We start from the raw sequence: 14,515 nt of genomic DNA, 5'->3' as shown, positions 1-14,515 counted from the left end.
TGTCAATGTCACCTCATTATTATTGATTTGATATGATTTTCCTTTGTATAAAACGGTTTTCCAATCAAGTTTCACATTGTAAACACACTCGTGCAAGCAGCCATCTCCAATTCACGTGCAACCAAGGTCAGAGGTCACTGACAAAAATAACAGCTTACAGGCGCACACCACTAAATTGAATGAGCAGAATACCATTTTACTACAATACCAACTCGACCTGGTACCCATCCCAAACAATTTGAAATGATCCCGCCTGAATTGGACCTTTTTTTTCACACAATGGACCAGCCAATCAGAACTAATACTAGCCTGATTCTAGCTGTTTAGATTCAGATTCAGATTCAACTTTATTTAACCACGGAGGGCCCAAATCAACCCAAAGGTTGTTCTTCCTTGGGGCCATGGACATAAATACAATACATGCATAAAATATACACATTTTTACAGAAACTTACTTAAATACAGATACACAAATTTGTGAGGACTAACTATTTACATTACATTGAGAGAAAACTAAATTTATATAATATATAAATTTAAACTAAAATATAATAAATTAGAACAAAACCTCCTTCAGCTTATTTTTGAAAATATTTAAATTTGGAGAATTTCTGACATTGTTATCAAGGTTATTCCAAATGATATTGCACCTCTGTAGGAAAAGCTTCGTTTTGATGTTGTGAACACTTAGCCGAAAATTGTACTTTTTATTTGAAAAAGTTGAAACAGTAAGAAGGTAAGGAGGTGCAAGGTTGTTTAAAATTTTGAAAATCCAAATTGAGATGTTATATTGATGCCTATACGAAAGTGGCTTCCAATTACGCTGATCAAGAACAATTGCACTGGAGGTATCCCAGGGGGCTCCACAGATAATGCGAGCAGCTCTGTTTTGGATTATTTGCAATCTATTTACAACAGTCGTACCACAATTTCCCCAAACTACATTACAATATTCTAGGTGAGGAAGTATGATTGTATTATATACCATATTCAAAATATCTTTAGAAATAAAGTTAGATTTACATTTCTTTAACATAAACATACCTTTTACATGCCAATCTTAAAACTCTTCGTCTGGATGATATAAATGAACTTTATACAGCTATCTTTATGTTCAAAGCTCACAATAGCTTGCTTCCTGCACTTTTTGACAACTATTTTCAATATAGTGCTACAATTCATAGTCATAATACAAGGCGTGTGAATAATTTCTATCCGCCTCGTGTTCGTTCTAATCTTGCTGCTAACTCGATTAAAGTGCATGGAGTTAACATTTGGAACTCCATTCCCATTTCCATCCAAAATGCCACATCCACAAGCTCCTTCAAACATCATTTTAAGAGCAATTTGCTTTCTAAACCGGTTTACCAGTAATTATTCTTTGACTCCTGTTCACATCTTATTTTTTTGTAATGTCTTGTCTTGTCCTGTTTGTTTTTCGTTTGTACTGTTTGTCGGCAACCCGCACTCCACGAGCTTGCTCCCAGCGTGTTGCCCCACAACTTTATTTTAGGTTTTTATTGATGCCCTCTTAATCTTGTCTCAGGCCCACTCTTGTCCTGTCTCTTGCCTTTTAATAGGTTGTTTGTTCTTACGTGATCGCATTTGACTGTCATCAGTGGGCTTGTGATCGGATTCACTACTTTGCTTTGTATGTATTTGGTTTGAAAATTATGGCATTTGTCATTTATACTATGTATTTTTGAAGTTGTGAAATAAATGTTTCTTGAATTGAATTGAATTAAGAGATTTTTTTTCCTAACTAAACTGAGCTCAAAAAGAAACTTATAATTTTTCACAAGGTCATATCTTGAAATCCTGTCCATCAAATTGAACCAAAATTACACACAGATTTACTTCAATTCTCTTCTCTTAACACATGTCAGTAACCAAGCAGTTATCCAACTGACACAACAGCAAAATGCACTGACATGGGACAGCTTCCTGGACCACATTCACAGCCCAGCCCTGTTTCATAAAAAAAGTGTATGAAAAGCAGAAAGCAGCACCGTTTTATCATCTGTGCAAGGATCTTGTGTGCATTCTCACAGATTTTTTGACCTGAATGCCAAATGTTGGGCTGTGAAAGTGAACAAAGTCCAGGAAGCTGTCCCATGACAGTGCATTTTGCTGTTGTGTCAGTTGAACAACTGCTTGGTTACTGACATGTGTTTTGAGTAGAGTATTAAGGTAATCCTGTGTGTAATTTTGGTTCATTTTGATTGACAGTATTTTAAGATATGACCTTGTGATTAACAAGTTGTAAAAAATTATAAGTTTCTTTTTGAGCTCAGTTTAGTTCAATTTGCTGGGTCCAAGACAATGTATCATCAATGAGGACCCCTAAATGTTTACATTCATAAACTTTCTTAATGTTAATACCATCTATATTTACAGAAGCATTTTCAATAGCATCTTTAACAGAATACAACCGTTGCCTGGAACCTATGATCATGAATTCTGTTTTCTTTATGTTACGGCTAAGTTTGTTGCTTTGAAGCCAATTATTGATTATTTGAAGATCCTTATTTATACAATTAATTATATCAGTAGTTGAGTTGGAAGCAAAATAAATTATAGTATCATCAGCATACATATTAACTTTACAGTGTGTAACATAATTGGGTAAGTCATTAATATAAATAAGGAAGGCAAGTGGGCCATCAATTGACCCTTGTGGCATTCCACATGTTATGTTACAAGTTTCAGAGAGTGTACCATCCAAAAAAGTGCATTGGGTGCATTTATCAGATATGATCAATGTTAATTGAAAACTGGAGAGCTTGCGATTTCCAAACATACATTTCAAACGCCTGTGGATCTATTCAAAATAACTCTCATGGGACGGGATTTTGAATAGATGCATGGGCGTTGAAACGTACATTTCGAAATTGCAAGCTCTCTATTCACTATACAATTAATGCTGGATGCATATAACACATAAATGTGTGAGAAATCATGGATGCTTGCATGTGTTGATGTGTTGATGAATACACAATGGCAGTGTAAAATAGTTGCATAGTTTTATTTCTACTGCTGAAGGGGCTGATAGATATAAATTTCTTATCCCTGTATTTAAACTCTTGTTTGTGTTACAGTTTCATGTCCAGCAGGAGAATTTCTGTGCAACATTGGAGAGTGTATTCCATCAGAATATGTGTGTGATTTATATACAGATTGTAGTGATCAAAGTGATATCACAGCATGGTATGAAGATAATGGGGTTTGCAACAAGAATAGTAAGTATGTGGTTGATAGTACAGGTAATTATATAATATTGAATGGATTTGAGGCTTGTATTAGAATATACTGCACTTGCCATGAATGATATTCAACTCGCCGGTATCTCCGAGCCGGTACGGCGAGTTGAATATCATTCAATATCATATCATACAATGGAGCATATAGTGAAACACTATACAACTTTCTATATTGTCTGCGTCAATAATAGAATATTGATTTAAATGGAATTGAATACATCTCTTCATCTGAGTTTGTGCTACATCACTGAGAGATAGTGATAAGTTTCTAGCCAATCAGATATGACTCCTTCTCTTGCGTTCGGAAAAGCGAACTACCTTATTGGTGAAATAACAATCGCATGTCACTCACCAACGTATTAGGCCTATATCTCAGCTTATTTTAGTACAGTGGCACTTGATGGTGTTATTCCAATTCCATGTGATTCATTGCAGGGATAAAATAATTATTTACCTGCTGTAGATGCTGTGGGGTGGTCTACAAAGGTTTCTTGCTCCATCATTGGGTGTCCAATTGCTTAGATTTGTGTCAGGTTCGCATTTACTGGCTTTTCAAAGTCTCCATACTGATACTGCTCTTTGTTAATTATGCGCTATTTGCCCTAAATGTTCAGGTGTAACAGCCATCCAGCTTTTTAGATAGTTCGGGAGTTATGCTCCAGGCTTCACGGCCAGAAGTTAAAACAGACGCCACTGCACTGAAGATCATTTGTGGCACAATCCGGTTCATGGAGGCCAAAGGAGACATTTTGAAAATTGAGACACTATAATTATTACCTTATACAAACATCAGGCTATCATATACTGAAAACACCAAATATGTGGCATGTTTGGTTCTAAAGTTATGAAGTTTTTTGAGGTCTATTTTCTTATGTATTTTATTGTTTTTCTACTCCATATTTTTGCCTTTATCTCAATTTCAAATTTGCCGCCTTTGGCCTCCATGGACCAAATCTTGTCACATATACATGTAGTAATAATTGAACTCTAAACAAATGTTCCAGCCATAATGTCAAGATGGGGTTTTTTTTGCTGATATTGTAAATAAATTTAGACCTATATGCTATAAAGGTCACCAACCTGTCCAAAACACAAACAAGGAATATTCAAATGTCATTTGTTGTTTTTTCTTCTGAACTATAGGCAATGCATGTCAAGATGTGACTGATAAGACTAGGAACTTAACATCTAACTGTGTTAGAGTTGACACACTATATCCAAATGGTCTTAATTACCAAAACTCGGTTGCTAACATTGTCAACCCATGGAATTTTACAAATTACGCTACGTCTGCTTCGTTAGTTAATGTAAGTCTACTCCCTATTCCAGAAAAATACAGCACTAATTTTTTGGGATTAAAAAAATATTATCAAGTTCTGCCAAATGAAAAACAGCTCAATCCTAATCCTTTAGTTAGTCCTAACTGGCAATAAAAGAAAAAATTCACTATTTTACTAATTTCTTGAAAAAAGAGCCAAAAACAAGTCTAAGCATTCAAAATCTTGAGTATATGCCAAAATTTTGCTATTATTTTCACTTTTTTGTTTCTCTAATTAAGTTATCGGTTATCGGAATGAAACATGTCTTTTCCAAAAATTAGACTGCATAAACTGAAATTAGTCTTGGTACAAGTCTTTGGGCTTGATTGTCACAGCATACGAAAAACACCCTAAAAACGCATGTTTTTGGCCCTTATTTCCAAAAATTTACTACCAAATATTAAAATTTGACTTTTATTGCCAGTTAGGACTAACTAAAGGATTAGGATTTTGCTTTGTTTCATTTGGCAAAACAGGATAACATTTTTTTAATCCCAAAAAATTAGTTCTGTATTTTTCTGGAATAGGGAGTAGTTTTTTCTTTTGCTTTGATTTCATGAAGTAAACAACGTAATGGCATGTGTTTTACTTATTTGCCTCGGTCCCAGCCGCTTTGTGTTCCTCTGTCACTAAACAAACCATCTGGCGACAACCCCAAAATGACGATCGCTGATTGGTTAATGAATTTCCAAATAAAACTGTTTTCAATTGGCTATATGACGTGACTTCTGAAAGTGACACTAAACATCGTAGGCCCCTCACTATTTGTAGATACCGCAAATGCAAAATATACGCTAGCTTTGCTGCCACTGAGGCGGCAATCGTCTGATATCGCCTTTCATGTCAGCGACTCGCAGCGCGTACTCATGTACGTTGTGTGTATTTATGTAACCGCATAGCTGTCACTCAACCGCTGCATGCGTTGAAGCCCAGCACTGATTGACAACGAATTCTCAATCGAACATTTTCTTATGACGATGATTGGCCAATCAGAAAAGGTGTACTATGAGGTTGTCACCAGATGGTTTGTTTAGTGACGCAGGAGCACAAATCGGCTGGGACCGAGACTATTTTACATTCTGATGGATCTGAACAATAAGGTAAAATCGATAGTGATGGATGTTGAGATTTCACAAAATCCATTGTGATGGATAACTTTGGCAATCTATTACATATATGTGAGATGTACGATTTTACAACATTTTAACGTTTTGAAAATGACTTTCAAAGGTCTACTTTTAAAAATAGACACATGACTTGCTGAACAGTATTGGCAAGTTTATAATCTATGCCCAATACAATTCACAAATGTTTTTCTGATGTCCATTTCTTGGTAAATTTGCGATCCACATCCGTCACTATGTAAAACACCCTGGTTTGACATCTGTATATGTCACTATATGAAAAACACCCTGGGTTTGACATCTGTCACTACATGATCATACATGTATGTATACACCCGACGATAATCAAAATTGTATTCATCTATTGCTATGGTAGCCTGTTACATCATCACTTCTACGGCGAATTGGATCAGGTTTTTTTTATTTTATTGATTTTATTGATTGGTTCCCTAATACATTATTTGTTTCTTTTTCCCCATCAGTTGAATTTGCAATTTGCCAGTGTTGTTGGTATTTTTGGTATAGATATAGAAGCTGCTCCAGCTCCAGCATTTTATTTCATTGTCAAGACATCCAGATCTCAACATGAAGAAAGATTGATGTTTGTAAGTATATACTGCTTCTTCATTTATATTGTAAACAGTTACAGCAGGCAGCAAGATTTTTAAGGTGCGATGTATTAAAAATTTGATTTTGCCCTTTGACTTGCAAATATCTTACACAGTAAAGTATAATGTCTTTTCATTTAATCCTATTAGCAACATCTAGTGTTTCATATTTGTGGGTTTTTTTGTGTGGTTATTTCCTTTTTAGACAGTCATTGACAAAGTCACTGTCAATCTGCTTCAATTCTGTCAATCTGCTTCTTCTGCCACAACAAAGCAGGGTGATGCCACTTGCACACATGCATTTATTTATTTATTTATATATTTATTTATTTGGAAAACGTGGCACCCATCGTCTTGGTGGTGCATCCATATAAACAAAAATTTACAAGAATTAAAAGATGATACTGAAAGTATTTACAAAAGTTAACAATACAAACAGAAATGCTAAAAAGAATACTTAAAATACTAAACTAAAAATACTAAAAAGAATACCAAGTTGGCTTGCATTCATCGTCCGCCCATGGGTCAAATGAAGTGAGGAAAAAAGAATGAAGCAAATGAAGCCAGCATCAAAAGCCAATTGGCCCCTGGGTGGAAGCTGAGTGCCAGCCACTTAGAACTACATCAACTGGATATATACATTATACAATAGACAAGATTGTAGTCCCTGTGGTGAAGAATTAATTACTTAAGGAAATCATTACGTGCCTTCCATGTTCTTTTCAGTAAAGATTTACATGTGACATCAAAACAAACATTAGAAGTGTGAACTAAGTCACTAGGAAAAGTTGGTAAAAATTGGGTGCAGTCACCCCCAAGCAAGATAAATAATTTCTTATCAATGTTGCTTGTAATAAATAATTCCCATACATATAATAGACCATTCCTTTCTAAACTTTCCTTCAATCTTTTGAACTCATTAGAACGAATATCATTGTTATTACCATGTGTCTTTAGGACTGTTCACAGATCGAAATACCTTCAAAATGCTTCTGCCACAAACAACATTGACATTAGCCAGTGTCTCTAGGGTGTTCTCAGATTTGGGGTCAAAGGTCAGTAAGGGTCACTTCTGGCCCAAGACAAAATACATTCAAAATGCGTCTTCTACCACAAACAACATAGCAGAATAACACCATATGCATTGACATTTATAGCCAGTGTCTATAGGATGTTCACCATTTGGTCGACGTATCCTTAAAGAGTTTGAAAGATTTTACCCTCGATTAGCCAGTAAAGGGGGTAATAAATTTTCTTATTCTCAAATTCCACTGTCAGCAGGGGAGCTCCAACCCAACTTGGCTCCAACCAAGTCATGTGTAATATTAACCCTTGCCCTTCTTCCCTGAACCTCTGCACATTTGGCACATACATGTGGTAATTAGCATCTTATCCTAGTATCTCATGGAGGGGTAATTTCTTATCAGAAGATGAGTTATTCTTTCTCTTCATATTTTCTAAACCTTTATTCTTTAGTAATAATTTTATCTTAGTTCATTGAATTCTCGAACATATACCTGCTTCATGCAAGGAGTTAAATAGTGCCAGGCCACATAGACTGCCTGGGGCATTTTCTAGTCTCTGTCTGGACCATGCACTGACCATGATATTTGTATCCTATTTTATTTTTACTTATTTTCACTTCATAAAGTTTCCTCGTGTAAATATATGAAACTAATTTATGCTGTTGTTTTTAGTGCAAAGAAGTAATTTAAAATACCAACAGCAACAGTTAAACATGATAACCACAGTCTAGGGTTTCTAGATAATAGTAAAACTTTTTTTTTTTTTTTTTTTATTCCCTGTGCTTGGAACTGATGGAGGGAGAAAACACATACATAATGAGCCATCAGTTCCCAACGATCATGAACAATAATTACATAATCAAAATATTCTTTTTGAGCAACAGGTACAAAGAGAGACAGACGAGGCAAAGACTATGGACGAAGACAACGAACACTCACACTCAAACAGAACATACAAAAGGACAGAAGACAAACAAGAAAAAAACGATTCATATTCTACTCACACACTTAAAAAAACTAGCCATGATATATACATAATATACATAATATAAAAGTTACTTGAAAAAACAAACACACAATCAAATTTTATCAATGTCGAAAGAAAACTTTTTAAAGTGCTTGCCAAGATTGCCATTTTTCTCAGCAATTTTGTACTCAATGTTGAATTTAATCTTAACAAAATTGCGGAAATTCTGAAGAGAAGGAGCCACCTGTTGAAATTTGCATCTATGAATATAAAATTTAAGAAAGAGAAATAAAAAGTTAATGCCAGTACTATGAGGAGAAACGTCCTTAGTAACTCCAAATAATTTCTCAAATGTGGAAAAGGTTTGATTCTCCTTAGTGATATCATTGATGAAAACCAAGAGATTATCCCAAAGAGGAGTGATAATAGTACATTCACAAAATAAATGCACAAGGGTTTCGTGGACCTGTCACAAAAGAAGCAATTGGGCGATGTAATTCTGCCTATCTTATGCAGGAATTCATTTGTACAAATAGCCCTATGGAATATTTTGAAGTAAAAAGATTTGATTTTAGTATCCATAGAACATTTGAAATTGTTGGCATGAATATCGGACCAATTAATGTCGTCCTCAGCTACATCACAGGATTCTGTCCAAAAGTTTTCAGCATGATCAGCTTTACTACAAGATTTTAGAACAGAGTAGCAATGACGAGTTGCCTTGTCAGCTTTTATCAGGCCCTCAACAATTTCATCAAATATATTCACATCAACATTAGGAGGATTGTAGAACCAGTCAAGAAGGATACCATTCATAAGGGAATTATACTTTCTCCTATGTTTGATGGGAATATTAAACTCGATCACAAGATCCTCAAATGTCTTAACAAAATTATAGCCCCGATCCAGATCAGCAACCGTATAAATACCCTCATCAATCCATTCAGGATAACAAAAGAAGCTCCTGCATTTTAGACGAATATCTTTATTCCACCACAGCAGATCCTGTAAGTGATAATCACCAAGGCCCATATTGTGCTTAATTTTATCCCTGTAAATATACCAAGTCCTGATGGTTTCAGAGAGCTGGCAGTTTTTCAAAGAGGAAAGAACGGCCTTATAGGGGCATTTGCTTTCCACAAGAGAGATGTATTTTCATGGAATTTACTGAGAATACTTAGTTCAATACATTTCCAAGCAGAGACATAACCAGGATCAAGCAATAGTTTTGCCCAAAAAAAGTTTTTGAGCTTGCAAAAAAGCTTCAATGTCCACCATTCTCAAACCAGCTTCCTCATAGTCATTATAAAACAAGTTACGCTTGACACGATCATTCCCTCCTTTCCAGATAAATTTTAAAAATAAAGTGTTGACTTTCTTAAAGAAAAGCTTGGGAATGGAAATACATAAAACAGAAAATAAGTAAAGTAGTTGGGGAAGCAAGAGTGTTTTAATAACAGTTACTTTACCAATCAAAGACAAATTTCTCATTCTCCAGCAATTCAAAATCAGTTCGAGTTGGTAAAGCTTGGGAACAAAGTTGAGCTCATAAAGTGCATTTGTATTCAGAGAAAAGTTAATACCAAGACTTTTAAAAGTGTTTGACTTCCAAAGCAAACCATTGTCCTTAAAGGGTCTAAAATCACTGCCTTTAAGAGAACCAACATGAATAGCCTCAGATTTAGTCAAATTAATTTTGCATCCCGAGATGGTAGCGAAGCTTTTCAAAGTATCAAACAGGGTCTCAAAGGAAAGCAGGTCACCCTGAAGTAAACAAGTGGTATCATCAGCCACCATACTGACTTTTTTCTCAATATCACCAATAGAAAATAGATAATAGTAAAACTTGTAGTGAATATATGCTTGCTGTGAAAATTATATAAACTGATCTAATACTGTTTTCACTGTGGGAGAAATGTACCCGAGGTCATGGGACGTTCATATCACCCCTCCACCTGCTGTTAAACTGGTCAATAATGACATTCAGTATAGAAATTCTAGCTGTCAACCTTTGCATTAAAAGTTTTAAGGATGGGTCCACGAAATGCAGATTTAGGGTCAAAGGTCAGAAGTTCACTTCCAGTCTGAATTGAAATACCTTCAAAATGCTTCTTCTGCCACAAACAATATAGCAGGGTGATGCCACTTGCTCACATGCATTGACATTAGCCAATGTCTCCAGGGTGTTCACAGGTTTTTAGTCAAAGGTCATTAAGGGTTTAATTCCGGTCAGAGATGAAATAACTTCAAAATGCCTTTTCTGCAACAAACAAGATAGCAGAGTGACGCCAGTTGTAAGTCGCACACATGCATTGACATTAACCGGTTCTTTATGGGTTTGTCACAAATTTGCATGTTTATATCTCTAGGGTCAACGGTCAAAACGACTGTCTTCTGTGGTCGCATGATCACAGCACTCCTAGTTTAGTTTGTTTTAATTTTGTGATAAGAGTACTCTTTAAGGCAAGTTGGAGCGGTGCCTGAGCTAGCGGTGTTTGTGCTCAAGTATTGAGAAATGTAAAGTCCACACTCACAGTGAAAGGTATGAGTTCAATATGTGAGATCCCAAGGTTCATTGTAATGGGTTTTATTATACCCCATTTGCGTGATTTTAACATATAGTACACTGTCCATACTTTTTGCAGGCATTTCTACCACCTCCACCAGGATCCAAAGGCGCTCCCATCGCGGAAAATGCAGGTGTGTACATCCGTGTACCACTCCCTCTGCAGCGCCTAGACCTCATCGATTTGTATCTATCGTACACTCCAGACTTCATTAACAATGCACCAATGGTTCCAATAAGCAACAATAATAGTGACTGCTCTAATTGTGTCAGCCCTAATATTTCTGTTCCACTGCAATCTAATTGTGATAGGTATTTGGCATATGATACTCAATGCCTAATTAGCTATTATCAGTGGGATCATGTAGTGAGCACACAGAGTGAGTGTATCATTGAGGAGTGGGCCACAGCATTCCGCAGCCTGTGGGGTGAATGTTTGGGTAAGTGCAGTGCAGAGAAGATCCCTTACACGCCCCACAATGTATTTCTTCCATTTCAATTTTCTGTACTGATTTGCTATCCAGTGCAACATGGGTCGATAGTGACAAAAAGTACCTCAATGAACAGAATAGATCCAGATCTTGCAAAATATGTTCATTTTGTGACTATATTGACTCATATTTAGCCAGTCTTTTCTCAACATGAAAAGAAAGGGAACATGTACAAAGTAATAGGAGTGTCATTTGATGTAATGTGATACTTAATGCTGCAAAGGATTCTGGGAAGGGTAAGATATCTTCTGTGAGTGCAGTGTCAATTAAGAGCAGTGGCGTAACTAGTAGGGGCAAGTTGGCAATGTGCCCCGGGCGCTACCACTATAGGGGGGCGCCAAATCGGCCTCGCAAATATGCCAATGCCATTCCCACACCCCTGCGTCTAAGTTATTCTTGGGTGGGGTGGTAGGGGCACCAATTGGGCCAGAGCCAAAATTCCCGTTTGTGGCGGGACGGAATTTTGATAGACCTTTTAAATTGTAGCTCTGTGACTGTATATTTTATGGATTCTTCATGTTCTTAATATAAACAAGTAAGTTACAGACTACATTCACACGCAAGAAAAATAGTCCAAAGAATCAACATGTTGCCATGGTAACACACATTTATCGATGTGGCGGGACGGAATGATAAACTTCATGTATTTGTGAACACAGTACATTTGTTGAATTTTTGTCAAAAGTACTGGGATAAAACATTTGTTTCTAACATTGGTATTAACTTCAACTATCCTTCTTTTGTTATGGAAGGAATTATAAAATTCACCCCTCTTTATAGCGCTGATAAATTTTAAAAATCATGTCATTGTATGGACGGAATGTGGCGGGACGGAATTTTGTACACTATGTCAAAATCAAGAAAAAAAAGCAATTGATTCACTTTAAAACTGACAAAATTGTCTTTTGTTTCACTTCCAATGAAAAATTATTGCAAAATATAAACTGAGAAAGAAAATTTTCATCCCTTCCTGAACTTAAAAAAATCATCTTAAAATGTGGCAGGGCCATGTTTTACACCACAGACCCTGAAAATAGCCTTATTGCTGGCATCCTACCACAAAAGGCCTGAAAAAGAAGAAGTTAAAATGGCTCTGAGTCTAGCAAAATTGATGAATTCAATTTTTGTATACTCAGGAATGTTTATTACCATAATAGTTGATATTTTGGAAAGTTTTGACTAAAATTTTTTTTTCGTCCCTTAAAAAAAAAAAAAAAATCACCTCAAAATGTGGCGGGACAGAATTTTACACATATTTTAATTTATTTCTTTATTTTTGCAAAGTCCACTGACATTTTTTTTAGTGCTGAAATTGTCTATACAGAAGCCCTTTATAATACCATAAACAAAAAAATCCTATCTTTTTTAAGTATGTAGTAACATCAAATTTAACAATTCCGTCCCGCCACACCGAGAGGGCGCTACATGTGTATTTAATTGCTTGCAGTCCGAAATTGACGAGCAAATTTTACTTTTTTTTTGCCGATTCATAATCTTTGGTTAGTAGTCTATTAAATCAGAGGAGAAATTCACTCCTGTGACAATTTCTAAATTTTAGGTTGAGTGATGACCATTTTTGGCTCTGGCCCAATTTTGTTTCTTGTCCCGGGCGCTACCAACCCTAGTTACGCCACTGATTAAGAGAACATGTTTTTTGCATGTGGACCCGGTATGTGAACTTGTGCAGTGGCATAGATTTCTTTTCGACATAGGAAAAAATTGGATTGAAAAAAAAAATTCTTGAAGCAGAGTTAATTCAGCACCTTTTGGCAACAGAATAAATTTCAAAATTGCAAAAATAATACAATCATGATATTTGTGTTAGTCTTGGTCAAAGACTGACTCGAGATAGTGTCGGACTCGTGGTCAAGGGGGGGTGGCGGTGAAGCCGCGAAGCGGTGAATTCGAGCCAGTAGTTTCTCTCCTTAATGGGTAATATACATGTAGGTACCCGGTCCGTGTGCCCACTATGGTTTCCGAGAGTGTGTGGTTCCCAGTAGTTTCTCTCCCTATGGGTAATATAGGTACACGGTCTGTAACACAGACTATATTTGTGTTAGCTATTGCCATGTATGATTTTAAATATCTTTTACTCTCTTTTTCAGATACAATTGATATCTATGAACAAAACTCAATATTTGTATTGGGATGTCCAGAAGATATTGCTCTTGAAGTTGCTCCAACTGGAAGTTCAGTCATCTGGACAGAACCGCAGTTCTTCTCAGCAAGTGGAGAGAGTCTCTTCCCAATGTCTTCTAACAGTCCTGGTGATATCTTTGAACCTGGGACTCATATGGTCACATACTCATATGAGTCAGCTCAGTGTGACTTCCAAATTAAGGGAGAGGAAGGTAAAGAATACTGCAAATTTACAGAATCTTGAAGTGGACAAAATTATCCTTCTTTTGTTAACCCCTTGAGCACTAGATCTAACATTGCCTCTGATTGGTCAATTACATGATATATTTACTTTAATCACCAATCAGAATGGAGCTTTGCAAATAATTCACCCCATTTTTTTTTGCATGGAGAAATTATTCTAACAATGTTGCTGATTAGTCCAATTGATAATGAAAACTTCTTTTTGACCAATCGGCAGGTAGTTCTCATGGGGTTAAGGGATTGGATAGCAATGTTTTCACAGTATTTTTTGTTGGACCCAAGAGCACATCAGACACACCAAATTGCATTCTGAATACAAGGAATATCCTTCTGGTATCAAATAATTTTTGATTTTTTGAAATTTGTGATTTTATGGCAAATTATTCAAAATTGATATTTCCAACATTTAACAGTCCTCGAAGTAAACTTTATAAATCTTATGATATCTACTTATACGTGTACATGTATGTAGCTTGGAGGAAAAGCAGCCCTTCATTTGAAAATGTTGACCTTTCTTATTGAATATGTACATTTCCAAATAGACCTAAACTTTTTATGTGTGTCCTGTCTTGTGTCTGATGTGTTGTCAGATTCCACAAAAAATACTGTGCAAACGTTGCTATCTGATCCCTTACATAATAAACACTAGAAGAGAATTATGTAATTTCTCATTTTTGGCATCAAACACAATTTATGTAGAGAAACTGTCTTGGCAGTAATAATTACAAATGTCAGAGGGGAACAAAGTAAATTTGACTCAAGCAGGATTTGAA

The 14,515-nt window shown here is 35.9% G+C and overlaps 1 protein-coding gene across 1 annotated transcript in view; it reads left to right on the top strand.

Moving 5' to 3' along the window:
• LOC140170893 (uncharacterized) overlaps positions 1 to 14,515 on the top strand; it is an 83,498-nt gene that overhangs the window by 24,590 nt on the left and 44,393 nt on the right. Inside the window, exons 9-13 of the mRNA XM_072194096.1 lie at positions 3,099 to 3,239; positions 4,404 to 4,567; positions 6,186 to 6,308; positions 10,949 to 11,309; positions 13,466 to 13,711. Coding sequence (XP_072050197.1) covers positions 3,099 to 3,239; positions 4,404 to 4,567; positions 6,186 to 6,308; positions 10,949 to 11,309; positions 13,466 to 13,711 — 1,035 coding nt within the window. The remainder of the gene's footprint in view (positions 1 to 3,098; positions 3,240 to 4,403; positions 4,568 to 6,185; positions 6,309 to 10,948; positions 11,310 to 13,465; positions 13,712 to 14,515) is intronic.

The sequence above is a fragment of the Amphiura filiformis genome, chromosome 15 (genome assembly GCF_039555335.1).
Source record: "Amphiura filiformis chromosome 15, Afil_fr2py, whole genome shotgun sequence".
NCBI classification, from domain to species: Eukaryota; Metazoa; Echinodermata; class Ophiuroidea; order Amphilepidida; family Amphiuridae; genus Amphiura; species Amphiura filiformis.
This window is presented reverse-complemented; position numbering and strand designations above follow the sequence as displayed.